Below are 27893 nucleotides of genomic sequence, written 5' to 3'. Positions count from 1 at the left end.
GCGGAAAATCGCTAGGACCCTGTGCTTGACGGCGACTCAATCTGTTGCTAGACTATTGCTAGTAACTCGTCCTTACCGGGCGCTTTCCAAGATTTCGTCGCGAAAAGTCGGCGTTCGACGACGTCTTTCCATCGTGATGTCTGGCATGTCGATAGCCTATTAGCGCTGCGGCCTCTCCCTTCCCTCTTCGTTATGCTCTGGTAGTGACGGGAAGAAAGTGGTAAGTAGTTAACCGCTTGCTCTTTGCCGTTGGTCTTCCGCGTGCCATCACTTTTCACAAGTTGTGGCACCTTGCCAAATGCAGCATCGTCGCCAGACTTGAGATACTTGGCGGCCTTCCAGATGTTGTCGTTGTCGGCCAGGAAGTCATTCTAATACGTTTTATTCTGTTGTCGAGTGGCATCATGGTATTGTTTCGCTAGCCCCTTGGCCGTGTTCTTCATTGCTTTTTCGTACCGTCCTGCCCGCCTTGCTGCCCTCGCCCAGTTACTCCAAAATGTGTGGTTGTGGCGGAGCTGCGTCAAATCTGCCGTCCACTACCGCTTCGCGTATGGCGATGGTTTGGCTTTCGGTGTCAAGGCCTGTACTGCTTCTAGCACCACTGATATGAGTCTGTCGGTCTGCTCCTGGACCGTGCCTTCCATCGGGACTGTGCTGAGTGCCATGGAGATTCGGGCGTTGAATTTCTTTTTCTGGCGCGTTCTTGAATAGAGGTCGGTCTTAGGCTTTGGGGGTCGGAACCGATACGTCAAGGCTAGGTCCTCTGACACTAGCACGAGGTCGATTGTCGATTCGTGGTCTCCGCCTTGCCATGTCTTCGTGCCCTGTGGGAGCATGCTGCAGAGGGAGAGCTCGTTCGTCAGGTCAATGATGTTGTCGGCCTCACCCTGTCGCCCCGGCGACAGGTCGTCTCCTCCCCATAGTTGATCGTGGCGATTGAAGTCGCCTGCAATGACCACGTCCACCACATCTCCTGCGGCTCTCCTGGCGTCCGCGATCGCACTACGTATGGTGTTGCACGCTTGCTGTAATGCATGGGTGTCCATTCCCTGCACGTACACGGACACCACCGGTACCAGTCTCTCCGGGAGCCACAACAGTGCTGCTGTCATGTCCGGAGACTTCATCGGCACCTGTCCCGCTTCCGAGACCTTCCTTATCCAAAGCATGCTCCGGATCGCCCATCATCCTTCCCCAGTCGTTGATGGGACTATCTTTGTCTATCCGTGATGTCCCATCCGAGTCGTCAATAACCGTCCCTTGATCATGCGTGCTTGTGGTTCCTGAATGGCGAGCGCCGCTGCGTCCTGAATCTCTTCGTCGGTCATGAGATTTGCTGAACCTCGCCGCATTTTCGCACATTGAGTTGGATCATTCGGAGCGTACTACGCATTCAAACATGGGCAGAGCTTCTCGCAGTTTCTGCTGAATGATGCATTGGGACCTCCGCAGGGAACACACTTAAGGACAGTCTCAGTGTAAGCACTGTGGGGGTGCCCCCCCTTGGCGCATTTCCCGCATGCCTGGGGTCGGTCGTACTGGCAAGCTTTGTGGCCGAAACTAAACTGTTGACAATTGTCGCACTGGTCGAGACGAGGACGAGTTTCAAAGGCCTTGGCCACCCAGATTGTCCTCCTGCATAAGCGTAACCTTCTACAAGAAGCCTCTCCGAGCCCCTTCTCCTCGTAAGGTAAACAACCATAAAGCAGACGCCTACGCAACGTCTCTGTTGCTTAGCTAGCCAACTTTCGCAGCTTGATCGCCATTTTCTTTGCCAATCTCCTCAGCTGCTCCACTACGAGTGTGGTTCGCCTCTTCCAAGACCGCCCTTCGGCTCACGTAGTCTACTTTGTGACAGGATAGAGTTCGTCTCGCAGCATCCGAGCTCCTCTAGGCAGCTTAGCCTCTACTAGCCGTGTCACTATGGTGTATTCCTGCTCGTTCTGCAGGCAGTCCTGATTCGAGGCGTTTTCGGGTCTTCGGTCACGGCTAGTCATCGCCAGTTATTTTGGCTTTGGTCCAGTCTAACCTCACCTTCCGTAAGGGTGCGAACAGCGCCCGGCGTGAGTTGTTCATCTTGTTCATCCCGGTCCTTGACGTATCAATTGTGCTGATGTGCGTGCCCGTTGGGGTTGTCGTGGTAAGCTGCCTCGTGTTACTGAGTTGGCCGGCCGGTGGCATCCGGGCGATGTCTGCGTAGGATGGCTACGACCTGTCCCGCCCAGCGATAGTCGTAGTGATTGCTTTGATGCTCGTACGCAGGCTCTGGGCTTCGTTCGTGGTCGCATGGAGATGGAGAGCTTTCCTAAGCTCCTCCACTTCGTTCTGGACCTGCTCAATTTTTCGAGTGTGACTGTGAACCTTCTAGGACCTTTCTCATGATCTTCGTCTGTATTTCCATTTGTTTTTCTATAGCGCGTAGTAACATCCTTCCGTCAAGCTGCTCTCCACTGGTCCCGGGGGTTGGCCGTCGCACCGTCGATTTGGTACCGCGCCCCTTACTTCGCTTCGTGATTTCCGCAGCGTCGGTCGCGTCGTCGGTTGCTCGATTGTCGATGTATTTATCTTCGGTGGCTTAGTTGTCGATGGCTTTGTTGCTCGGCTTGCGCTTCGGGCGGAGTTGTCGTCTCTCAACACCATCCCTCTCCTCTTCATCCGACGCGACACGGATCGTGTCGCGCTCAATCTCCAAGGCTGCAGGTGGGGCGCCACGTGGACTGGTATTTCACCAATCCGCGTCGCGTCGTTCCGCGTCAAGACCAACTCACCCACAATCAATCTGGTGCCGTGCTTCAACAAACAGTAAATGATTTCCAACACAATGATCACCCGCTTCCATCAACGTCGATAATGCATTTATCCAAGTTGAGCACGGATACAATCAATCTATCACCACCATGACAACATAAAGACTGTGATTCGTGATGACCTATACTCAAAACAAAATCATTGCTTTGAGGAATGCCCCTAAGACGGCCAGCGTGGTGAGATGCTCGTCGCCAAGGGCTTCTTCTCTCATTCGTGTTGCCTGAAATAAAAAGCACCTCGGCATCCTTCCATTTGCCCTCGGAATCCAAATAACTAGCAATGCAGTGAAGAAGAGATGCCTTAGGTATTGTCTCGTCGCCGATGTTGCCTTCACTTTTAGTACAGCCACAGTGTGTGGTAGATATTCGGCACAGGCGGTGCGGTTCTTGTAAACACGGAATGGATATAGGCTCGAAATTTTCGGAAGTGCTTGTCCCTGACCTGGCTGATCCTGCCTTCTTTTTGGGGCTACTTCTGCGTGATTAAGTGAACGAGCCGGTGCATGTCGAGGCGGCTATTCTTATCTTCGGTTACCAGGCAGAACGACTTTAAAACACCTATCGACTTCGTTAACTCCATGTCACTTTTTGGATCTCTGCAACTAGCCTATTGATGCATCAATGGTCGCATACCTCGCCATGGCTGCGTCAGAAGTAATGGTATGCAACCTCTACCGCCGCTCGACAGTTTTATCCTTCATCTGAGCGCGACACCCAAAATCACCACCCCGATCCTCTTGTCGACGATTATTTACCTGTCGAGGCTCAAACAGCGCTTGCAATCATGTCAAGGATCGCCCTATACTTGCCACAGAATTTTCCTGATCGTCTTGATTTTGAGTGTGAAGTACCACGATGACACGCTATACACAAACAAGACTTGGGCCTATCTTAGCCATATCGTGACCCGGAACTATGCGTTCAGGTTGAGCTGCGACGACATCAATCTGATGGAAAGACAGGTATTATTGCTGCTCGACTGGAACCTTTGTATATCCGAAGATGACCTCTTTGCTGCGCTCATGCCGGTCCTGCCCCGTCCAGAAGCGGATGTGTAGGGTCTCATCTGTCTAAAATTGGGATGAGGGGCATTGGCCGTTGATAAGAATAGATTTTTACGGATAGTTGTTACATACAGTACACACACACAAGTTTATTACGCCTGGTGGCCTAGAGCCAATAAGGCACTATTTGCTATTGTACACGGTCGCTTCCTCTAGTCTGTCCGAATCTCCCAAGCCCATAATAGGTCATCTTTCCGCTCTTGCTTTCTCGTCTTCTGTCTTGCCGCCGGTTTCTCGTGGGGTTTAGATTGTATTGGCAAGCTGCTTGAAGGCTATTCTTCAAGTGTTCAGAGTCCTATCTACGGCGACTGAAGCGGCGCTTACTGTTGTTGACACGAGGTGTGGGTGTTAGGTTCGGTTAGTAGAAGAAGGGGGGTTTTGGTGTGTTAGGCCCCCGCAAGGGATCACACGTTCTCCAGTCGGCCCGTGGCCTTCGCAAAGCGTATCGTAGCTCGGACTGCTTTCATGTCCGGCTTCCAATCATCACCATCTGATGTCGTCTTACCTCCCAAATGGAAGGAGATGTTGTCTCTTTGTGTGCCAGGGCGCATGAGTGTCTCGGCTCGTTGTGTTGCCCATCGTGTGCATCGGAGGAGAAAGTGCTCCACCGTCTCTCTCGCTTGTCCGCATGCGCATTGGGCTGAAGCTACTGCCCTGATTCGGAAAAGTGAGGCGTTCAGTCTCGCCATGCCTGTCCTGAGCTGGGCCAGCATGCTCGCCTCCATCCAGGAAAGGTTATCATATAGTTCTCGAGTGTGCTTGCCGGGTAGTGCTATGTCGACTTCCTTCGAGAGTTTTCCAACATTATCTGGTAGTCGTCTTTCCACACGTAGTTTGCGCCTTGCATAACTGCCTTCCTCTCCAAACTCTACAACCTTCTCTTGTAACTGAGGGGGCACCTACTGGTACCAAAGGCAACTTTTATGTGGTTTAAAATTGGTCTTTTTGACCATAAGTATGGCCTTTTCTGACCGAAAAGGGTCCCTTTTGGTTCCTCCAAGTAGACAACGAGACAAAAGGAGTCATTGCCCCACTTCAACACTTCATTCGGCGCCATCTGGACCTGTTATAACGAAAAGGGTCATGCCCGCAAGAAAAGATCGTAAGTGTAGGGAGGAAGGGAGTTCTGTACATGACTGTACTGTATGGGCGAGGACGTAGGTGCAAGGAAATCCATGCTCCGCAATTGTCTGACTATTTCAACCTTCTTTTCATCATGTATACTACGTCTTGCACCCCGGATGTACTGCCCGCCATAATTAGGTGAACCACCACTCGACTCGTACGCGCCCCGCATCAAGTGAGCCAGCTAGGCTGTTAAATACAGCCTTAGAGACATCAATATCGTCCGTGGCGCACCCCATACACTTGTCCCGCACTGTTGCCTCCGTCATCTTATTTCCCATGCGTATCGAAACAGTTCTGCCACAGAACGGGTTGTCATTTGACTGCTCCCCCATTTTGAGATGCGACAGAGCGACGATGCTATCCGTGTCATCTTTGCCGCTATCGTCCAGCCCGCAGGATCCCAGGCCAAGGTCATAATAGGTCATGTCGCCCTCTGTACGAGTCGTTTGTAGAGGTTTATCGAGGTCTGTTGGTGTAGGAGTGGGACTCGTCCGGCGGACACAAACAGCATCGGCTTGCGATCTCCGAGACAGCGCTCTTACAGCATTCCCGTGGGCCGGGGAGACCGCGCCCAGCACCACACACAATGCACTAATCAAGCGCATGCTGTCCCGTCCGGTGGTACTCGCCAAGATTTCAATGCACAGAGATCGATCGATGGGGACGGTACTATACTGTGCAGTACGCAAGTAGAGCACCCGAGGGAGAAGCCAGGCCATGATAGGGTCCTACTTAAGTGTGTAATGGCAATTCAGGGACGTGATCGGGGCCAAAGCTGCTGATACAAGTCCAAAACGAAGGACTCAAATCTAGAGCACGCTGATGCGCTGGGCATGCTCAGGTACAACTACAACCAAGCCAACCCACAGGCCGAGAGCCACCCTACGCGGGAATATAGTGTGCAGGTCGCCGGGCGTTACGTACGCGTGCTATGATATGCCTGACGATGAATGCCATACCTATGCCCAATCGACATACTCGCTACATGGCCATGTCCATCAGATCCAACCAGATTCCGACGCGCTACAACGTTCTCGCGGCCATCTGCGCTTGGATCACTCTGGCCGGTTTCATTGTCCTTCCTAACACCTTCACTTCCATCGAAAAGTCCGAAAGCCTCGGTCGACATTACGGAGGGCAGGCCCTCCAGGAGGCTGTCCGCAACGTGCAGCTTTTGCCTCTCGCTGGCGTTCTATGCGGGCTCGGCCTCTCAGGGTCATGCTGGCTTTGGTGGAAGTGGAGGAAGAACTACGTCTGGCTGATTGCACACGTCTTCATGTGAGTAAGCTGGCTGAGGTGATGTTGAGTGGCTTGCGGTTGACAGGTGGCAAGACCTGGGGTCTCCCATTCACTGATCGCACTCTTCTCCGTGGTGATCAGCATCGCCACCAGCAGCGGTGGAGAGTTTTCTATCACGGCCAAAGTGTCCATCAGCATTGTCTCAGCTATGTGCGGTATTTTGATTTCCCTCGCGGTCATCTATACGAAGCTCCTGAATGGGATCATCACGGCCTTTGACAGACAAGTAGCACGGCAGTGAGGGCAGGGAGAGGGCTACTGCGATCGCTACGACTGTGCCTTAGCATTTGAGAGTCCATATCAAGAAAATATAGACTTGAAATAAAAGCCTGAACCCCTGAACTTTGCCGCCTGTCCCCTCCCGATGTAGCCTGAAGAGGCTCTGTGGTCCGGATGCGATGACGGCTCCGACAAAGACGCGTAGGAGTAGAGATGTGTGCTCCAATAGAAAGTGTATTTGCAGTAGCCAGAACTACGGACCATTGTTTGAAAGCTCTTAAAGGCGTTGCGAACAATCGGCGGGTTCATATCCCCAACACAGACATCCCACTCACGCTGCGTACACTGCACCTGCTGGAGTGGGAAGCCCATTTGCCACCAGCTTCCCGTCAACCATAAAAAAAGCATATCTTTCGAGAGAAGCGAGAAGATCTAGCTTGGGCAGCTGTCCCCTAAGCCACTCGGCGACTTCTCTACCGCCTTGGCTCAGTGGCAACGTAGAAAATTCAGTCAGCCAGATAGGTTTGCCACCACAGATGGCAGAAGCCCGCTGTATATGGTGGAACAGATCTGCAGTGCTCTCTGGAAAGGAGTACCAGTGGATTGGGCAAAAGCCATACGCGCAGCCCTTCTCCTTGCAGACGTCTACCCAGGCTTGGAGCCATTCTAATCCTTCGCCTGCCAGGTTGCTGTTCGACACTGCAGGTGCACCGATCCTGACCCGAGTTGAAAGTGGATTCATGTGCTTCACGTGCGCGTCTGCAGCTTCCATGGCACTCCTGTTGCATTGTGAAGCAATGTCGCATTCGTTGAAGCTCAGGACATGCGTGGACCCTTTTCTAATCATATCCTCAACGTTCAGCTTCCACCGCTGAGTATGATCGTCTGCTGGGCTCCACAGCATCGGGACAAAGTCGAGGCCCCTTCCGATGAGGCCGTTGTCTCGCGAGTCCCAGCTGTACGCCCAGCTACATGACTCACACATAGTGCCGCTCGCGAAGAAGTAATCAACTTGCCTGGCATCGTTATAGGCCAGGCCGCGTTTTCCTCGGAAGCCCAATCCATCGGCGGAGTCACTGGTGACTTCACACAACAGGTCTCTGCCTTCATAGCGTGATGAATGTTGACCTGAGCGCGAAGAGAAAGTGCTTGGCGACGACGCAAGGAGTATAAGTAAATGGGAAAGCATGAGAAAGGTAGGCTCTGTATCAGCTGACGACTGTGAAGGAACGTGAATAGAAGTGAAGGGGTGTAAAGGGATGTAAAGGAACAACAGGTCAGCATATATATCAGTCAATCAGATACATAAGGTGGTATGTACTCATGCATGGCTGGCCAGACCTGTGCTACATGGCAAACGACAAGCAGCTATTTTGATAAAGACTGCACTGTACACTACGTTGCTGTATGTATGCGTAGCCAAAGCATGAATGAATTTATAATAGTCCCTATTCATGGCTGGGCGCCCACTGCTTCATGGCGCAGACCATCATTTGGTCCGCTTCCTCTTCTTCGCCTTGCCTTCGTCGACTTTGCCTTCCACGGCACCCCCCGCCTTTGCATCAGGGACTTGTTCCTTCCCCTCGTCACTCCAGTGATTGCAGTGGTTGTGATGACACTGGCCCCGAGACGAACCATCGCGGTCTGCTTGCGCTCCCATCCCTTGTGCCAGGCGCTCTGCGAGGGCCTTGTTTTCGGCTTGGAGCTCCCGAAGTTGCTGCCCCAAAGCCCTGTTCTGGCCAATGAGCTCGGCCGGTGTGGTACCGATTTCTCCGTCGAATAGACCGCTGGCGATGTCCAGAGCTTCGGCGTGCTCGGCTTCGAGAGAGCGAAATTGCAACTTGAGTGATTCGTGCTCGATATGATCAGCCGCCAGCCGGTCATTCTTTGCGGTCATCTCCCCCAAGGCGGACTCGAGTTCCGCGATGTGTCTCTTCTTCATCTCCAACACTGCCTCGACAGCTTGGTTGACTGACTTGCATTCGGCCAACTCTTTTTCCACGCTGTCGAGCTGGGCGTGAATCTCGCGTGCTCGAACAATTTCGCTGTTCTGCATTTCAACGGTCTCTTGGAGCTCACGCACGGCCATGTCATTCAACTGGCTTTCCTTCTTCTTTTCTTCGAGTTCGGCTCTTGCATTTTCGAGCTCTTTCACAACCTTCTGGAGGTCTCGGGCCCTCTTCTGGGCCTCTTTCTGTAGCTCGCCATAGCTGCTCGACCAGCGAGCGTTCAGGTTGTTGTGCTGCTGCTGTAGAATGTAGGACCGCTCTAGGTTCTCCTTCTGCGCAGCGTCGCGATATGTGTCCAGCGTCCTGCGCGCCTTATCAAACTGCTGAATCAAGGACCAGAGGTCGTAGTCTAGCCGTCCGGCCAGGTCATCACTGCTCGACCCGCCGTTACCGGTGAAGGACTAGGATGTCAGTAGAAAGACTGGAAGCCTGCGGACGAGACTACTCACTACGTTTGCGAAGCGGCTGTCCTTGATCGCTTGGCTTTGCAGTGCCATTGCGGCGGAGTGGCCTGCCTCTGTCTGGGCGGACTGGTCATGCGTCATGGTGAAGGATGAAGAAAAGTACCGGCGGTCTGGTCGAGTGTGTGGTGGTCTGGTCTACGCATCTACGTTTGTTTGTCTTAATCATATTCTGCACCCGTTTATATTCCAATTTGCTGACGTATGGGAGTGGTGAGTACGTTGAGGATATGAGCCTGATTCTCGGCCCTGCCCGTCCAGCATGCGGTCAATAGCAACTGGCCGGGGCAACTGACGAATTCACGCAACAGCGCAACAAGGACAGAAATAGGTCCCTGCCATGCTGCTAGCATAAAGCCGTTCTGGGTGGGACTACGACTGCAAGATGCTGTGCGTGTATCGTATAGTGCATACTCATACGCAGTTGCGAAGACGCTCTCAGCAAGCTATGGACCCCGTTACTTGGTACGCCCTAGCAATTGGGGGACCTCTTTCCACGTCCATTGTAGTGAACCTAGCCTTGCTCACGTTCAACGTTTTACGATACCTGACCCATGGAAACCTCCTGCATTATCTCTCGTGGAAAACTATCTCTCGATCAACACGCCTTCTCAGGCGGATTACCTGGCTTCGTCTCATGCTCGCTGTTCTCTTCATTGCCGCCAATGCCGTACCACTGGCCGTCGGTGTTCACGACGTCTCAGGCTTCGTCCGGCGGTCAGGCGTTTTGTCCGTGGTCAACATGGCACCGCTCTTTCTGGGAACTCAGATGAATGTGATTGCGAGTGGCTGTGGGCTGAGTTTACGGGCTCTTGTTGCTCTGCATCGCTGGCTCGGCATCATGGCCATCGTCCAAGGTCTCACCCACACCGCCGTGGCGCTGTCGACTGAGTCATCCACTGACGTGGGGAAGTTCAGCGACACTTCGGGTATTGTGGTGAGTAGGCATGGGCAAGCACCTAGACGGGGGGGGGACCGAAGAGTGAGGCTGAGGCATGTCTAGGTTGCGAGCATCATGGTCGTCATCCCTTTGACTAGCATTCTTCGACGACGCACATATGAAATGTTTGCCGCCCTCCACTTTGGCCTCGCCGTGTGCGCTGGTGTCTTCGTCTATCTCCACAACCCTACGTCGGACGTGCTGGACGCGCCCAAGAGATATGTCGTGGCAGCCGGCGGTTGTCTGGGTCTCGTGTGGCTTGTACGGCTCACCATGATGGTGTACCGCAATGTGCAGCTCGGCGCGCCGTCGTGTCGGGTTGCTGTGCGCACCATCACGTTCGAGCTGGGAGAAACAAGTATACCGCTCGAAGATGCTGTGCACATCCACGTCCGACTGCCAAGGCCATGGAATATTCGCGCCGGGCAGTACGTCTACCTGACTGTGCCGGCGGTCAGTCACACGGCCGTGGTCCAGTCTCATCCATTCTACATTGCATGGTGGTATCGCGTCAACGACGACGATTACATTGTTCTCATTGCACAGAAGCGGCAGGGCTTCACACAGAAAATCTTTCACATGAAGGACAACAAGCTCACCAACAACTACCGCTCCAGAGCGTTCATAGATGGACCCTACGGTCAAGAGATGAACCTCGACGCGTATGACAATGTTGTCCTCTTCGCGACCAGCATTGGAATCGCCGGTCAGCTTTCACACGTCGCGCAGCTTCTCAGGAGCTACTACGACTGCGGCGTCAAGACGAAGAGGGTGACGTTGTTCTGGCAAGTGGATGCTGAGAGTGCGTCCAGCCCTTCCTCTTCATCGCGCGCACGCCGCGTCATACCAACTGCCGTGTGCCGTGTGCCACTTGCCGTCTTCTCTCCACTGACATGTCGTCGCAGTTCAGCTCGGGTGGGTGGCCGACAGAATGCAGCAGCTGCTGGAGCTCGACGAAAAAAGCCAAGTGAGTGTGGGGGCCTCTTGCTCCGGCGGCGACGACCAACCTGGCACTGACCACCCTGTCGATGACCTATCGGGCGACGGATCTGGCGACGACGACGAGCTGACGTCCCCTAGGTCCTACACATCTATCTATTTGTGGTCGGCGGCTTCGTATCGCGAGAGGCTAGCGTAACCGACTTTGTCAACCGAGGCAAGCGCATCGTCGTGACGTACAAGGACATGGATGCAGCGTACCTAACGGATGCTGAGCTTAGCCAACATGGGGGTCGTACTGTCATATCTCGTGGGTGATTGTCGTCACCCGATCACCTTATGTCGTCTGATTGCTAATGAGTGCTCGTCGGCAGTGTGTGCAGACCCCCAAATTGTCGATCGAGTCCGCGACGTCGTACAGCGCAGGGGGGACGCCGAGGTCCGCTTGACCTGTCTGGACTTTTGCCCCGATAGTGCGCGTCGCCCTGGATTGTACCTGGCATGAGACACGGGGATGCCGCGACGAGGTCCATGAGGGATGATCAGTCCGATGCACGTTCCACCTGTTGGTTGGCTGTTCGTCAGGCTGGAAGGACGGTTGCCGGGGCTGTCTCGCATGAGTCGTGGAGATAATGATGTTTGGTGGGTCTGGCGGGTCAACGGTGGTCGAACAGGCGCTTCAACAGCTCCCCCGATTGTGTTCCGTCTCCTCGGGACGCCCTAAGTGTGGCTGGGAAGTGAGCAGTTCCGTTGTAGCCGGTCATTCATTGTGCAGAATGTAACGAGAGGCAGGGGGCCGCCGCGCAACCAGCAGAACCAGACAGTCACGAGAGGCTTTCCAACCGCGATGGGCGCAGGTCTAGGATGGGTGCCTCTTGGCACAGACGAAAGAGGTTGGTAGGATTTGGCTTGACTTGTGAGCCCTGTTGCCGAGGCGGATGCTGCGTCCGGGAAAATAGAAACCACCTGATTTTGTTCCGGTGATGGTCTTGTTGGACCGAACATGCTTGCGAACCAAATCAAACTGTCAGACCAATGCACTTGGCGAACAAAATAGGTAGTGGAGCCACCAACAATGATTGGAAATCTTCCGTTGCATTGCCTCTCGGAACACATTCTAACATCAGCAGCATGAGGAACACCAACAACACGCCCCTGATCGTGCCATCAGCTCGCGCAAACAATGGTCCCCCGCGGCTGTAAGCTTCCAATCCGTAGATCTGGCATGGCGGGGAAAGCACAGCCCACACGTCGGCCCGTCTGCCTCCTGTTTGCTGGACCAGCACGGGCCAGAGACCTGGTCCACCTCGTTTGGACCCCAGTTTGATGCCCCATGGCCGTGCCCGTCTTGCTCGTCATGTCCGCCTTCCCCGTCATGTCCGACTTGCTCGCCATGCCTGTCTTGTTCACCCCAGGAAGACGGCCTCGCTTCTGCTTGAAATAGAAGCCCGTCACTTTCTGACCGATGCATTTCTTGAGGTTCTCCGGTAAGTGAAGCGTTGGCTGCGTGCTGCTTTTCTATTGATGGTCGGCATTTGGGTCAGTTGGATCGTGAACAGCAGCAAATGAAGGGCCGCCGTGTCTGCCAGCCTACCTTGGCTTCGATGTCCTGACGCCAATGCAGGTCAGTCGACTCGTATGATACAAAACCACCGTCATCGGGAAAAAAGACATAGAGCGCGACTTCGATGTTGCCGAGGTTGCTGTAGTCCTCGCATTTCGTCAGCAAGGAGCCGATGTTCCTTCTGACGGCTTTCCTGTGTCGGACAGTCTCTTTTGGGGCCATTTTGTGTCTTCTCAATGTGGGACAGGACCGGGCCCTTCCATGACACCTACGGCCGCACTTAAGTATGCACCGCGAACTTGTCTTCGACGTGTTAGGCCCGCGCCATGGCCCTGATCGAAGAGAGGAGAGAACCTTGACGACGATCGAGGTCCTTATTTGGGACCTGAAACATGGGGGCTGCTGCAGGGGCAGGATGGCCGAGTCGTCACGATGGTATGATGATTGAAAATATTCACAGCAAGCAGTCGTTCGTTGAGGTATGGTACAGTACACACACACACACACACAAGTTTATTACGCCTGGTGGCCTAGAGCCAATAAGGCACTATTTGCTATTGTACACGGTCGCTTCCTCTAGTCTGTCCGAATCTCCCAAGCCCATAATAGGTCATCTTTCCGCTCTTGCTTTCTCGTCTTCTGTCTTGCCGCCGGTTTCTCGTGGGGTTTAGATTGTATTGGCAAGCTGCTTGAAGGCTATTCTTCAAGTGTTCAGAGTCCTATCTACGGCGACTGAAGCGGCGCTTACTGTTGTTGACACGAGGTGTGGGTGTTAGGTTCGGTTAGTAGAAGAAGGGGGGTTTTGGTGTGTTAGGCCCCCGCAAGGGATCACACGTTCTCCAGTCGGCCCGTGGCCTTCGCAAAGCGTATCGTAGCTCGGACTGCTTTCATGTCCGGCTTCCAATCATCACCATCTGATGTCGTCTTACCTCCCAAATGGAAGGAGATGTTGTCTCTTTGTGTGCCAGGGCGCATGAGTGTCTCGGCTCGTTGTGTTGCCCATCGTGTGCATCGGAGGAGAAAGTGCTCCACCGTCTCTCTCGCTTGTCCGCATGCGCATTGGGCTGAAGCTACTGCCCTGATTCGGAAAAGTGAGGCGTTCAGTCTCGCCATGCCTGTCCTGAGCTGGGCCAGCATGCTCGCCTCCATCCAGGAAAGGTTATCATATAGTTCTCGAGTGTGCTTGCCGGGTAGTGCTATGTCGACTTCCTTCGAGAGTTTTCCAACATTATCTGGTAGTCGTCTTTCCACACGTAGTTTGCGCCTTGCAGCGTTGAGGGTGGTGGATCGCATCTTTGGGAACTGTTTTTCAGGCAAGGCGCCATCTCGGCTGGCCTTGCGTGCTTCTCCTTTCGCTTTCTTCAGGAGGTCGTCGTCGAGATGGCTCGGAAGCCACACGACTGAGATGGTGTTCCCGGTTTCTCGCAGTCGGGTGATCGCCTCGTAGATGCAGCGAACGTACTCTTGTCCAGACTGTTGTTGGGGGTTTCGAAGTGTCAGCACCGCGGCTTTGTTGCTTGTCAGTAGCGTCACGGTCTGCCCCCTCAGCTGCGGCAGAAATCGCAACGCGTATGCTGCCGCTACCAGTTCTCCGGAAAATGGGTTCTGATCGGTCCTCATGCCGTGGGTGAAGGAAAACGTCTCGAGCCTCGTCCCTGGCCCCTTGACGGTTCCACCGACGCCGACCACCTCGTTTCGTGCCGAGCTGCTCACAGCGATGCGCACCGTGGCCTCCTCATCGACCCGCGTCAGTGTTGCATCCTCGTCGTTCCATTCAGTGACGGTCTGCACTCTTTCCATCCACGGCGGCAGTGTGAATGGGTTGATTGTTTCCAGGTCCTCCATTGGAATTTCGTTGAGCGAAGTTGCCAGTTGGAAAAATGGTGAGCGGTGGAAGCGCCTGAACTTCTTTATGCGAGAGGTCAGTTTTCGAAGCGGGTTGGTCTCAGGCAATGCGTGGAGATCTGTCCATAGCTTGATGGCCCTTCTCGTGAATCGCTCTGGTGCACTGGCGATGTGAGCCTCCGCTTCTGCTACGCTTGTGGCTATCGTGACGAACGCTCCAATAATTGCCTGCGCTCCGACCTTTTGGACGCGATAGATTGCTGCTGCCGTCCGGTCTTTGCATCGGTGCCTCCAGACGTTAGAGGCATAGTCCACCACTGGGGCCACGGTGGCCGTGAATAGCTGCCGTGCTGTCGCCGGGGTCAATCCTCTCAGTCGTTTCAGCTCCATCGCAGCCTCTAGTCCCTTGGTCGCAACTCTTGCAATGTGTTCCCTGTATCTGAGTCCAATGTCCATGATCACGCCGAGGATCTTGACATGCTGTTTGGGTTTGACTGTTTGGCCCTTGATAGTGAAAGGTTCCGAATCGGACCTTTTGGCCCATCGGGTGAAGTGGATGACCGCCGTCTTGTCCGCTTCGAAAGTCGCCCCGCTTCTCTGCTCCCAGTCCAGTGCCTTCTCGATGATCGCCTCGATCCCTTTACGGTTGTCTTGCGTGGTTGGTCCAGCGACCCAGGATGTGAAGTCGTCGACAAAGGCTATAGCTCCTCCATAGCAGTTGATCTTCTGTTGTACAAGGTCGGCGTTGAAGAACAGAAACAGGATCGGTGACAGTGGCGATCCTTGCGGTAGTCCAGCCTGAGGCAGGGTCCGGACCTCTGATGCTTGGCCGTTGACCTGAATTGTCGCCGTCCGATCGGAGCAGAATGCCTCTACCCAACGGAGCAAATCTTCTGGGAGGCCCCTCGCTCTCATTCTCTGAATGAGTCTCTCTTTGCATACTCCATTGTATGCTCCCTTCACATCGAAGCTCACGAGGCTGACCACCCAACGATTTCTCCATGCTGCGTAGATTTGTTCTTGCAGCAACACCAACGCTTGTTCTGCTGACCTCTGTTTGCGGGCCCCGAAGTGGTTCGTGGGCAACAGCCCATGGGTTTCGACTGCCATGATCCTCTCCGCAACAACCGACTCGAGAACCTTGCCGAGCGTGGCGAGGAGCGAGATGGGCCTCCAAGCCTTGGCGATGGTGTAGTCTCCTTTGCCGGGCTTCTTGAGCGGGATGATCTTGGCATGCCTCCATTGGTCGGGGAGTACTCCTTCCTCTAGCGATGCGCGGAAAATCGCAAGGACACTGTGCTTGGCGGCTGGCCAAATCTGTTTCCAGACCATCGCCGGCAACCCGTCTTCACCGGGTGCTTTCCACGATTTCGTCGCGAAAAGCCGGCGCTCGACTTCTTCCATCGTGATGTCAGGCATGGTGACAGCCGATTCGCGCTGCGGCCTCTCACCCTCCTCTTCGATGTGCTCTGGTGGGGGCGGGAAGAAAGTCGTAAGCAATTCTTCCGCTTGCTCTTTGCCGTTGGTCGTCCGTGTGCCATCAGCCTTTACAAGCTGCGGCACCTTGCCGAATGCCGCGTCGTCGCCCGACTTGAGATACTTGGCGGCCTTCCAGATGTTGTCGTTGTCGGCCAGAAAGTCGTTCCAATGGGTTTTCTTCTGTTGTCGAATGGCACCGTGGTATTGTTTCGCTGCTCCCTTGGCCGTGTTCTCCAGTGCTTCATCGTTCCGTCCTGCCCGTCTCGCTGCCCTCGCCCGGTTCCTCCAATGTGTGTGGATGTGGCGGGGCTGCGTAAGATCCGCCGTCCACCACCGCTTCGCGTGTGGCGATGGTTTGGCTTTTGGTGTCAAGGCCTGTACTGCTTCCAGCACCACTGACATGAGTCTGTCCGTCTTCTCTTGGACCGTGCCTTCCATCGGGGCTGTCTCGAGTGCAGTGGAAATTCGAGTGTTGATTTCATTCCATGGCGCGTTCTTGTACAGAGGTCGGTCCTGGATTTTCGGGGCCGGCACTGATACATCAAAAATCGTTTCGATGGTGCGGTGGTCCGACCCGTGCTCTGTTCCGTTCGTCGTACACTTGATCATGGCCGCAGCTAGGTCTTCTGATACCAGCACCAGGTCGATTGTCGACTCGTGGTCCCCGCCTTGCCAAGTCTTCGTGCCCCTCGGGAGCATGCTGCAGAGGGAGAGCTCGTTCATCAGGTCGATGATGTTGTCGGCTTCACCCTGTCGTACCGGAGACACGTCGTCTCCTCCCCATAGTTGATCGTGGCGATTGAAGTCGCCCGCAATGACCACGTGCACCACCTCTCCTGCGGCTCTCCTGGCGTCCGCGACCGCTCTACGTATGGTGTTGCACGCTTCCTGTAATGCCTGGGTGTCCATCCCCTGCACGTACACGGACACCACCAGTACCAGTTTCCCTGGAAGCCGCAACAATGCTGCTGTCATGTCCGGAGACTCTATCCGCACCTGTTCAGCCTCCAAATCCTTCCTTACCCAAAGCATGCTTCGGATCGCCCATCGTCCTTCCCCAATCGTTGGTGGGACCATCTTTGTCCATCTGTGATGTCCCATCGGCGTCGTCAACAGCCGTCCTTTGATCATCCGTGCCTGTGGTTCCTGGATCGCCAGCACCGCTACGTCCTGAATGTCCTCGTCGTTCATGAGGCTCTCGTGAACCTCGCCGCGTTTTCGCACATTGAGTTGGATCATACGGAGCGTACTACTCATTCAAAGATGGGTAGAGCTTCTTGCAGTTTCTGCTGAAAGATGCATGGGGACCTCCGCAGGGAACACACTTGAGGATAGTCTCAGTGCAGGCACTGTGGTGGTGCCCCTCCTTGGCACATTTCCCGCACACCTGGGGTCGGTCGCACTGGTGAGCTTTATGGCCGCGGCCCATCTGTTGACAGTTGTAGCACTGGTCGAGGCGAGGACGAGATTCGAAGACCTTGGTCCTCCCAGATTGTCCTCCCGCATAGGCGTAGCCCTCCGCGAGTAGCCTTTCCGCGTCCGCTCTCTTCGTGAGGTACATAACCATTGAGCCGTATGCCTTCGGGACGTCCCTGTTACTTAGCCAGCCTACTTTCGCAACTTGTACGTCGTTTTCTTTGCCAATCTCCTCCGCGGCCCCACTGCGGATGGTGTTCGCCTCATCCAAGACCACCATGCGGCTCACGTAGTCGACTTTGACAGGATAGAGTTCGTCTCGCAGCATCCTAGCTCCTCGAGGCAGCTTGGCTTCCACCAGTTGTTTCACCATGGCGTGCTCCTGCTCGTTTCTGCAGGCAATTCTGATTCGAGGCTTCTTCGGGTCCTTGGTCACGGCCAGGCAACGCCACTTGGATTGGCTTTGGTCCACCCTGACCTCGCCTTCCGTAAGGGTACGAATAGCGCCCGGTGTGAGCTGTTCACCTTGTTCGTCCTCCATCCTGGATGTGTCGATCGTGCAGAAGACCATGTCTATTGGCGTCGGTGGCGTTGTCATGGTAGCCTGCCTCGTGTTGCTGAGTTGGCCGGCCTGTGGCATCCGGGCAATGTCTGCGTAGGACGGCCCCGATCTATCCTGCCCTGCGATCGTCGTAGTGACTGTTTCGATGCTCGCACGCAGGCTCTGGGTTTCATTCGTGGTCGCATGGAGGGCTTTCCTAAGCTTCTCCACTTCGTTCTGGAGCTCTTCAATTCTTGTCGACTGTGACTGGGACTCTTCCAGGACCTTTCTCATGATCTTCGTCTGTAGTTCCATCTGTTTCTCCATAGCGCGCAGCAACGCTCTTCCGTCCGGCTGCCCTCCAAGAGTCCCGGAGATTGGTCGTCGCACCGTCGGTTTGGTACCGCGCCTATTGGCTCTTCGCTCCGTGATTGCACATCGTCGGTCGGCTCGTTTCTGGCTTGACCCTCGGTCGCTTCATCATTGATATGTTCATCGTCGATGACTTCGTTGTCGATGGATCGATTGTCGACGACCTTGTTGCTCGGCTTGCGCGTCGATCGAAGCTGTCGTCTCACACCACCATTCCCCCCTTCTCCATCCGACGCAACATGGATCGTGTCGCGTTCGTTCGCCATGGCTGCAGGTGGGGCGCCACGTGGAATGGGATCCACCAGTTCGCGTCGCGCCGTCCCACGTCAAAGACCAACCTGTCCACGATCAATCTGATGCCGTACTTCAACGAAAATCAGGCAAGTACAGTTAGGAGCATGAAGTCAACTCCAGATCAGTACCCTCGAGAGCGTTCGACAGCGGGCGATGAAATGAGGGGTAGCCCTCAGGACAGTGCGTGCACGGTGACGTGTCCCCTCTATCACCCCAATGTCATCGCACGAACCGCTGCGGGGTGTCCGTCGGTCCATCCACCATTCCCCCAATATCTGAGGCTTGTCCCACTCACACACTTACCGTACGTGTCGACAGCACCGCCATTACGATCCCACCACTTCCCCAATCGAATTTCATGACCTACTTCGAAGGCTGTGACGAGAGCACAGTTGGACGCTAGATACTTCCAGCTATCATCAGCCCAAAGAGGTCCAGTAGATCATGAGAAGCAGACGAAGACAGGGTAATGCGCGGGCAAGGCCACCACAACGAAGGATTTACTAGGTGGTGACGCACGACACAAGAACAAGGGGAAAAGCGAAAGCAGCGCGTCACCAGGACTGCAACGGAGGTCTACCCGCAGGGGGGGGGGGAAGTTACAGTCACCAAACGCGGGGCGAATCGCATTCACCGGTGACCCTGGTGATGCGCGCGACCCCGAACTGACCAACGCACACCATGAAGCCCGACTGACGCACAAGTACGCCCGCCGCGTCAATGATCGACCCATGCTTCTCAACAAATTACGTCGCCGAGGGCTCTGCTGACGAACCAAGGTGATATTAAAGGCATACCACTTCGACGACCCCCATCTTGCGCTTGGGCGCTGCTTTATGCTGAGTAGGCTCTTTACCACGTGTGTCGGTGTACCGGTGCCAGAGTAGAGCTAGAATACCCGCATCCGATTCTTCAACTTCAGCGTTCAATTTCAGCCCACTAGATGAATGGATCTCTCCGTGAAGTTTTCAATTCGGCCCATTCGGCCTCCGGATGCCATTCCTTCGAAAATACGGAGTCATGGAGGAGCTATCGTGTGCTTCGTGGAAGTGCGCGACAAGGAGACAGGCAATCGCAACGGTCCAGGGCCATTCAAAATCACTCTCGTTAGAAGCGAAGTCGATGGCTTTGACGGGAAACGGTTTTTGTTTATGAATGGCCAGAAAGTCGAGACTTACGAGGGCCCAAACTTGGCTTTGGAAAACGAGCAGACCACCAAAGAAACCATCACCACCATGATGGACAACTTCAGTCTCGACGACCTGAAAGATACACCTTTCGCGGAACTCGCTGCCCTTGTATCGAAAATCAAGGCTGATGGACCCAACCGGTTTTGTGTTGATTTTCTCCGGCTTCTTTACTTCGGAAGTAAGCTGCCCATTAGACATTAGAATTCTGTGTTCAGTATTAACAGATCATTAGGCCTTAGACATGGCACAGCCTTTACAAAAGACGGTGAAGCCCTTGAACTTAAGCAGATTGGGCAACACATCCCAGGCATTGGTGGCCTTTACTTCTTGCCACGTTTGGCTGCACTTCAAATCGGTCAAGTGCTGTTTGTCGTGCTGCGAGAGCTGGAAACAAGTTTGTTTGACGAAAGTCATGGGAGTTGGATGTTACATTCTACCTCGCCATCAGTTCAAATATTTTTCAAACAAGCTATGAAATACTGGATGGACTTTGTCAAGAAGGACGTAAATCGCCGGAAGGATGAGCACGGCTGTGACAGTCAGAGGACGGAGAAGTCGGGAGAATGGCTCGACGCATTGGAAAAGGACGTGGGATTTTAGAGAGTCTGCCTTCTAAGTAGCAATGCAAAAGAATGGTGATGCGAGCTTGAGACCACCATCCACAGCCGCCGCCCCAACTGATTCGGGTTTGCCCAGAGGGGAAAGAGCACTAGGGTCCGGGTCTTTCGCATTCCACTGACAATAGGCAATCTGAAAGCGGTTGCGCATCGTCAGACCGAAGCTTGACGCCATACGTATACATGCTCGCCTCGTGGCAGGGCCATGACCTCCGAAGCGGAGAGGCAAGCCATACAAATATGATGGAAAAATAGCATACGTCCACGAAACGCATTTTGCAGCCCCTTTGCCAAATTATCGCAAGGCTCTTTGTACCTTTCGTCTCGGATGAAGTTCTGGCTACCGTCGTTGTATCGAGATCCAATGGATTGGAGCAGTTGCAGGGCCGTTCGCCAGTCTTGGAAGCGGAAGAAGCTCGGATGGTAGGTTGGAGATGTTGGCCCGAAGACAAGCAGATAGAGTATTCGGTAATTACGGACCGCGACGGAGGGAGAGGCGACTTGTCAAGAATACCTACGCCGAGGAGCGAAAGTTAGCAGAGGAAACCAGACGATTGGAGTGGACTTGGGACCATGGAATCCATAGCAGCGAGCCAATATTTGGCGGATGAGCGTGCACAGTTTGGCCGCGGTGATTATGCGTGGGACGTCTCGGTTGAGGCAGCCTTGATACTGGAGCTCTTGGAAGGTAGTGGCAGCAATATTGCACTCGTTTGGGTAGTGGCTATCGGCGAGGCTGACCTCGTTGGGAGGAGGGATTTCGATGTCGGGCTATAGCCCTCGACGGTGCGGGCTTGGTGCCTCTGTTTCGAAGGCAAGACGCGTTATGGGATGGCCTCACGTCGACGGTAAACCATAAATGTTCAGAGCGTGACGGTGTTTGGTGCTTCATGAGGGTACTGCGATGGAAGTCAGTCTCTAAATAGGAGGGAAACTGGGAGGCTCTGTTGGAATGGGAAACAGACAAGGCGGCTGGCCCTGACGGATGCCCGCTTGAGTCAGCCCCGTGCGGTATTATCAAGGGGCACCACAACGCACACTACGCCAAAGCAAGCCTCGACATACCAGCAAGGCTGACGGTACAGCATTCATCAACACATTGCGTGGCAGTAATTCCCTTTCTTTGATCACTTCAGTTCCCGGAGCAGGTGCATCAAGAGCACTTCATTGCGTTTTCCCATCCACAAGGCCCAACAGCAACCCAAGACTCTTCCCATCCCAGCATGACAGCTTGCTTCATTTGTCTGCTCGATCGAGGATTGAAGGAGGTCTCCATGGCCCCTTCATCTGCTTTACGGTGGTTCACACCTCCCCGCCATCTTCTTTCTCGAGGCCAACGATACTTGACGCGAGTCTTGATGCCTCGATAGCCTCAAGGCTCCTAGGTCCTCAGCCGGGAGCTGCAGTATTTTGGTCACCGCGTTCGCACTCTGACTTCCGTGCTATGATAGATCTCCCTCTTATTACGATACGAACGAGTCCCGCAGAGTTATTGCCACCGAATCCCGATTGACATCCTTCGATTTCGCTGTCAGCGAGAGCCGACGGCTGGCCGTTATACTGAGAGGCGTGCAAAAGCTGGAATACCAGATTGTGGTGGCCTTGTCCATCGACACCCAGGGATACACTCAAGACAGCAGGTCCGACCGTGTCTCCCCACTTCTATGGCGCCTCTTTCATTTGCGGTACACTGTCCGTGGTGTGACGCGCTCGCGAGTTGGTTGACCGCTCCCAACAGCAGTAAACGGCGTCGAGCAAGAACAAGGATGTATCGGGCACAGAACAACAGAGGAGCTGCTCGGGCGGTGGCAGCACTGGACAGACGTTCCACATGTATTCGAGGACAACAACGGCGGCACTGGCTCGGTGGGAGAGCGGCATGGCTTGCGTTGCACCTGTTTCCCCCGTGGAAAGGAGCATTTGGAAGCCTGCGGCGTCAAAGAGCAGGTGGACAATATGATCAAATTCGAAGTCCTATCAGGATCCAGACAGCTGCGTCGAGTTACGCCAGTTCATTGAAGAACAGGATTCAATTGGGCTACCACAGTCTACCAGGCCAGTCGATCGACGCCGCCGTCAGAGCTGCTCCCATGGCCTTCTTCTTAGAGCCCAACAGTCTGATTGTTCCTCCGGATCAACTTCTCCCATGGCTGGATCTGCTGAGGCTTGCAGTCCGGGCACTGCTTATCCCCATGGTATTCGTAATGGCACACTTTCAGAGGACATATGAGCTGCGTTCGTAGGTACTCAGAACACCATTGAGAAACAATCCACCGGAAGTGGCCGCAGTGGAATTCTCTCTGGGTCCAGTCGCACATGGTCAAAGGTAGTCCTGGAGGGTCAGCTGCGGTCGGGGTCAACGAGACGCATCCAACTTACAGTCAAAGACAAGTGTTGTGTCCGACAGCGTGTCGATGGTCGCTTTGGTTGGGGAGCGCGATGGCTGCTTCTTGGGTTCTTCGAGATGGTATGGTCTTTTCCGCAGACTCCGAGACGACAGGGGCGGCAATGTCCGCGCCTACATAGCATTGATCAGAAGATAGCAGCCCAGCTACGTCTCACAGGCGATCGGTCAGACAACAATCATCACACCTAGCTCTTGTTCGCTCTGTCTTCTCTCGATATCCCGAGGTCAGCCCCGACGGATGTCTGTCCCAAAAGCAGCACGCCGATTGGCAGAAGAATGACGATGAAGCCACGGTCTCCGCTTTTGTGCCGCCTCCCTTGCAGGGACAAATCAAAGGAAGGCCTCGTCTTGCCGTACTGAGAGCTATGTCACTCTGTCTGCACGAGATTGAAAACGTCAACCTCTGTTCCCCCCAGCCGCAAGCCGAATCACGCATACCCTGTAGGACAAGAGGGGGCATGCCCTCAGGGCCCGCCTACCTCTTGCTTCTTCGGATGGCACCTCTGTGTCACATCAACGAATGCACCACCGCGCTGATTGCTGCCGGCACAACGCCGGCAAAAGATTCGCCACATGACCTTGCCAGACTGCACGTCCTTGGGGCATATGCAAGTACTCCTCACAAGGGTCGGCCAAGATCGGGGGGTTCAAAGCTAGCGAACCTGCTTAGCTGGCCAACCATGACGAAGCTTGTCAGGGCCATGGCGTGGCATTCGGAGTAGCGCATGCCGGATACCTGGCAATGAACGGTGGGTGAAATGTGATGTGATGAGAGCACCTGCTCAAGGTCGGTCTGGGCTGGGGGCTTCAGTGTGTCCACCTGTCCAGGATGTGGGGTGGGACGTGACACCACCCGCAATAATCCCGGGTCGCGTCCTGGCCGAATCACATCATGTACCCTTTTTCGGACAAATTGGGACCGCTTCACTCTCATCTTCCCCCAGATTCGGGTGTCTGATCCACCAACATTCTCCCAGCGTCTGCGACAGGAAAGTATCTAATCAAGTGGAGTCTAGGCTTGGTGTTGTAGCTCTAGCATATCTGCCCCACCAATCGCACTCCCGTTGGTGGCTGATCCCCCGGTGGCAGCTCAGACGGGAAGAGACCTCCGTGGCACGGGGATAAGGGGGTCCGGACGGTCGAATGCGATAGCATTGTCCACCTCCGTGGATGGCCCAAGCCATGCCTGCGGCAGTCACATCCAGCTAGTTGTAGATACGGGCTCCGTCCTTGCTCTTTCGGCACAATGGCGCTGTCTCTTAGCGTGCCTCGCATCATTGGCTACACGACCTCCTCCTTCGGATTCGGCTGATGATGCTCGAGAGCAGCTACACAAGCCCCTCGAACAGACCATAAAAAGCCCGAAGATCCCGCAAATTGCATTCATCAAGCACCCTGCATGGCAAAGTCGACCTCAAGTCAAAATACTATCAATTAATCCGGAATCATGACAGCCATTATGCCTCAGCCCCAGGCAAGCTCACCCAACGGTGACTTTATTCTCACTATACGCCAAGAGGCGAAACATGGCTTCGTGGCAGCCAAGCAATGTAGGCATCTTCAGTTTACCCTAGGCTGTGTATTGGCTAACGAGCAAGTAGGCAACCGCAAGCCGATTGACCCTCCCCCCGTCGTGGAGTTAAAAATGCCACCTCATGTGAAGCAATCCGGTAAGCCTTACTCACCCAAAAGGGTCAGATATATGTGAAGCTAGAGGCTGAGGGTTGAAAGATACGTATATCATGTCTTGTTGTCTGCTTAAAGAAGGAGATCAAGACCAGTCGCCCGCTCGCGCTCGCGACATAATTTTCGGCTCAACAGTGTCTTCACTGCACCAAGTCAAAGACCTTGAGAAGAAGGACGTGATGGTTTTCGTGTTCAACGATATCTCGGTCAATGCTGTAGGGAAGTATCGACTTCACTTTCAAGCGTACCGCCTGGACAGCGATATGTGCCAGCCGATTGCGTCGACAGCCTCCCAGTTTTTCCAAATCTTTGCCAAAGATTCATTCCCCGGGTTTTCTGAGTCAACAGAATGGACCTGCTCCCTCAGTGACCAGGGCGTGAAATGTAAGGTACGCTTGAGGCGCCGAAAGGTTCATACGGCTGGTGGATTGCTTGCTGGTCCCCAAGAAGAATATCCTGGTCCAGACACTATCTCGGATGATTGTCTCTAAAAAGGCCTGGTCTCGATTCTCGCGCTGGGCGTGCTCTTCAAACGAACGAACTTCACTATACAGTATATAGTTGTTCCCTCCTAGTTAGCGTCCTTGTTCTTTTGAGGGGTTGGACTTCTTCGCCTAAAACCCCATGAGGCTGTGTTTCTTTACGGGGTGTGCCTTTGACGACGATGCATATTAGCGTACTTGGGCTGATGGTGCCTCCACACGCCGACCACGAATTTGCCAGTTCAGGGTTCGACAGCATCAATACCCCATGCTGGCATTGGAAGGAAAGGGTTAAACAAGGGGTGCGTCAGAGTTGACCCTGGCATGGCCTTGAGACTCGCAGGCCTTAAAGAAACAACCAGTGAGAGATGGTGGTCTGATTTCATTCTGATCTCGCTAAGTTCATGTCACCTTGGAAGAGGGTGCTCACTACCATGCAATCCACCCAGAAGCCTAAATTGATGCTGATTGCCGCCATGGAGAACGCCTACACCCACAATACACAATGTCCTTCCCATATACACACACCTCAAGTCCCCATATGACCAGTCGCTGACTACCAGCCCTTGGAGTGGTAGCCTCCATGGGTCTCCTTCTGGAAGTACTGGTTGTTGGGGTTGCCATCCTCGCCCTTGTTCATGTGCACCTTCTCGGGGTACTGCTTCAGGTTGGCAACGTTGTGGGAGGTGTGGCGGCGCTTGAGGACCGCGTTGGCAGTCGAGTTCTTCTGTTCGCGCTCCCAGAGGAGGTTGCGGCGCATTGACTCGGTCAGCTCGGTAGCCAGCATTTCACGGCGCGTGGTGCGCGGCGACAGTGCCGCATGATTCTGGAGCTGGCTGTGGCTGGCGGCGGTCGCAATGGGCTGGGCAGTGGAGCGGGGGATCTCGTTGATGGGCTTAAGAGGGGAAGAGCGGACACCCTTCTTCATCATGAGAGGTGCCTCGTCCGAGTCGTTCGGCGAACCGGCCACGGCGTGCGCCTGCGAGAGGCGCGACGCGCGGGGCAGTGCCGAGGTCGACTGGGAAGCAATGTTACTCAGCCTGGAGGCGCGCTCGTTTTGCGCGAACATGACCGAGATCAGGGAGCGGCGCGATGTGAGGTTGACCTTGGAGTCGACGCGCTGGAAGAGCGTCTTTTCGTCCATGCTAGAGCGACTGCTGTTCTCAATCGAGTCCTCCCAGTCGGAAGAGCCGTCATCGTCGTCAATGGCGCTCTCGTCGACGTAGTCGGTGTCCGAGTCATCAGCGACGGCGCTGTCGATAGCGCGAGGGACAAGCTGGGAGGCCTGCTTCTTCTGCAGGTTGAGAAGGCCGTTGGCATGGGTAGAGGCGAGAGTGTTCTTAATGGGGCTGTCTTCTTCGGAGGAGTCGCCGAGGGCGAACATCCTGCGCTTAGACTGAGGGACGGGCGCGGGGCGGGCGTTATTCGGGCGGTCCTGCTCGCCACCCATGACGAGCACGGGTTGCTTCTTGGATACGACGTTCTTGGCCGTCGGCGCAGAGGCAGGCTCGGGATGGAGAGTGAGGATGCTGCGAGGAGTCTCCTTAGTGGTGCGGATCAGGGAGCCTTGGGCGGGAGAGAAGCCGCGAACGACAGTGGTGCCGGTACTGGGTCCGAGATACAGGGACTTCTGGGAGGACTCAGGCAAACACGTGTTGGTAGATCCCGAGCGCTCAAAGCTGGAGCTAGACACGGGCGATTGCTTCTCTGCCTCGAGATAGGGGGAAGTGATGTAGGAGAGAGGAGCAGAAAAAGGCTCCTTGTCCTTGAGGATAGAGACAACAATCTTCTCAAAGTCGTCGGCGGTAATGTGGTGCTCTCGGCCCCGGCTGCTTCTGCGGGCGCACTTCTGTATTGTAGGGCGGACAATGTCAGGGTCGGACTGGTCGGAATTGAAATCAAATGCCCCCTCCTCGTCGACGGAGTCAATGGAGGCAACGCTGTGGGAGAGCTGGGGGACGTCGGTCCCATCGCCCTGAGAGGCATCGCGAGGCCGGCCGGTAGCGGTATACGTAGGACGGTGGTCAGTCGCATTCCACAGGCGCCAGCAGATATTCTCTAGTCTTCGGCCCTGCTCGAGTGACTCTGCGCAACGAGCAAAGACTGGATAGGCACATGTCAGTGGGACGGCGTGGTTACGTTTTGGGGCCCACCAGCTGACGAGAGTCGCTGTCGAGCTGCACCAGGAAAGTCAACTTACCCGTCCACATGCTGTAGAGGTTCTGGGGATTGGAGGTGTCGACCTTGTGGAGAAGGTTGGTGTCCACGGTCAGGACGTGTGCGTCGAGTGGGAAAGGCATGACAGTGTGCTGAGAATGGAAGGAACGAAGGCTCGCGGTCTCGATCAGGACTGCATGGGTACACCAGAAGAGCACAACCGGTTCGTGCACGGTGAACGAATGGGTTAAGTAGGGATGGTCAGGTACTGGCAATGGCCTCGGGAGGAGATCAGTCCCCCAACGTCGACCAGCAGAGTCGGCGACAGCAATGCCCGCAGGTGGACTCGTTGGGAACACCTAGCCCCGGATACCCCCTAGCCCCCGACGCGGGGGCACTTCCACGGATGGGACCAGCGCGGGGGGATTGACGCGATAATGGGATGATCGAGTACGAGCACTGTACTTCGTGCATCCCGTCTCGCGTTTGGTGGCGTGGGGAGTGTGATCGCGTCTCCTTGATGTGTTGATGGGTGCACGGGCCTTCGGAGACGGGCCAAGGAAAAGCAAGGGCTCACACGGCGTGACTGGCTAGGGATGTGCGACATGGCGAATCACCTGGGCACGATGCCGCTGCAAGCCAAGGCATATGTCGGGGGTAGCAGGGAGGCGTGATTTATTGGGCTTCATTAGGCGGCTCGCAGAGTGTGGGGGGTTCGATCCGCCATCACTGACACATCAGGGCCGTACACCAGAGCCGATCGCCTTCAGCGGCCAGCGCCTGGCCATCGTCCTGTCCATGCGATGGCACCCCGCTGTCTGGCCGTCATCTCGTCTCAGGGATGTACTCCTGCACCTCGCATGTGCCAGCAGATCAGCCCGCAGAATTGAGTGCGCATGCGAGGTGGTCTCCCAAGGGGGCCATGGAAGGGGACGATCGCATCTTGTTGCATTGCTACACACGCCACCGAGTATTGC

The 27893-nt window shown here is 54.8% G+C and overlaps 4 protein-coding genes across 4 annotated transcripts; 2 read left to right on the top strand and 2 right to left on the bottom strand.

The window, feature by feature from the left end:
• Nucleotides 1-8006: 8006 nt before the first annotated feature.
• Nucleotides 8007-9071, bottom strand: VDAG_04863 (uncharacterized protein; the record flags this gene model as incomplete). Its single annotated transcript, XM_009654467.1, has 2 exons — nucleotides 8007-8849; nucleotides 8976-9071. The coding sequence occupies 2 exons, from the start codon at nucleotides 9069-9071 to the stop codon at nucleotides 8007-8009; spliced, it is 939 nt and encodes a 312-aa protein (XP_009652762.1).
• A 301-nt stretch (nucleotides 9072-9372) lies between these two features.
• Nucleotides 9373-11184, top strand: VDAG_04862 (FAD-binding domain-containing protein; the record flags this gene model as incomplete). The annotated part of the gene is made up of 4 exons (XM_009654466.1): nucleotides 9373-9924; nucleotides 9991-10729; nucleotides 10833-10894; nucleotides 11008-11184. 4 exons carry the CDS (start codon nucleotides 9373-9375, stop codon nucleotides 11182-11184), a joined length of 1530 nt encoding a protein of 509 aa, XP_009652761.1.
• Nucleotides 11185-19612: 8428 nt separating this feature from the next.
• On the top strand, nucleotides 19613-20167 carry VDAG_04861 (uncharacterized protein; the record flags this gene model as incomplete). Its single annotated transcript, XM_009654465.1, has 3 exons — nucleotides 19613-19745; nucleotides 19800-19961; nucleotides 20016-20167. 3 exons carry the CDS (start codon nucleotides 19613-19615, stop codon nucleotides 20165-20167), a joined length of 447 nt encoding a protein of 148 aa, XP_009652760.1.
• Nucleotides 20168-25315: 5148 nt separating this feature from the next.
• On the bottom strand, nucleotides 25316-27059 carry VDAG_04860 (uncharacterized protein; the record flags this gene model as incomplete). The annotated part of the gene is made up of 2 exons (XM_009654464.1): nucleotides 25316-26862; nucleotides 26960-27059. 2 exons carry the CDS (start codon nucleotides 27057-27059, stop codon nucleotides 25316-25318), a joined length of 1647 nt encoding a protein of 548 aa, XP_009652759.1.
• Nucleotides 27060-27893: the final 834 nt, after the last annotated feature.

The sequence above is a fragment of the Verticillium dahliae genome, genomic scaffold, assembly GCF_000150675.1.
Source record: "Verticillium dahliae VdLs.17 supercont1.8 genomic scaffold, whole genome shotgun sequence".
Lineage (NCBI taxonomy): Eukaryota > Fungi > Ascomycota > Sordariomycetes > Glomerellales > Plectosphaerellaceae > Verticillium > Verticillium dahliae.
Note: the sequence above shows the minus strand (reverse complement) of the source record. Positions and strands in the feature narration are given on the sequence as shown.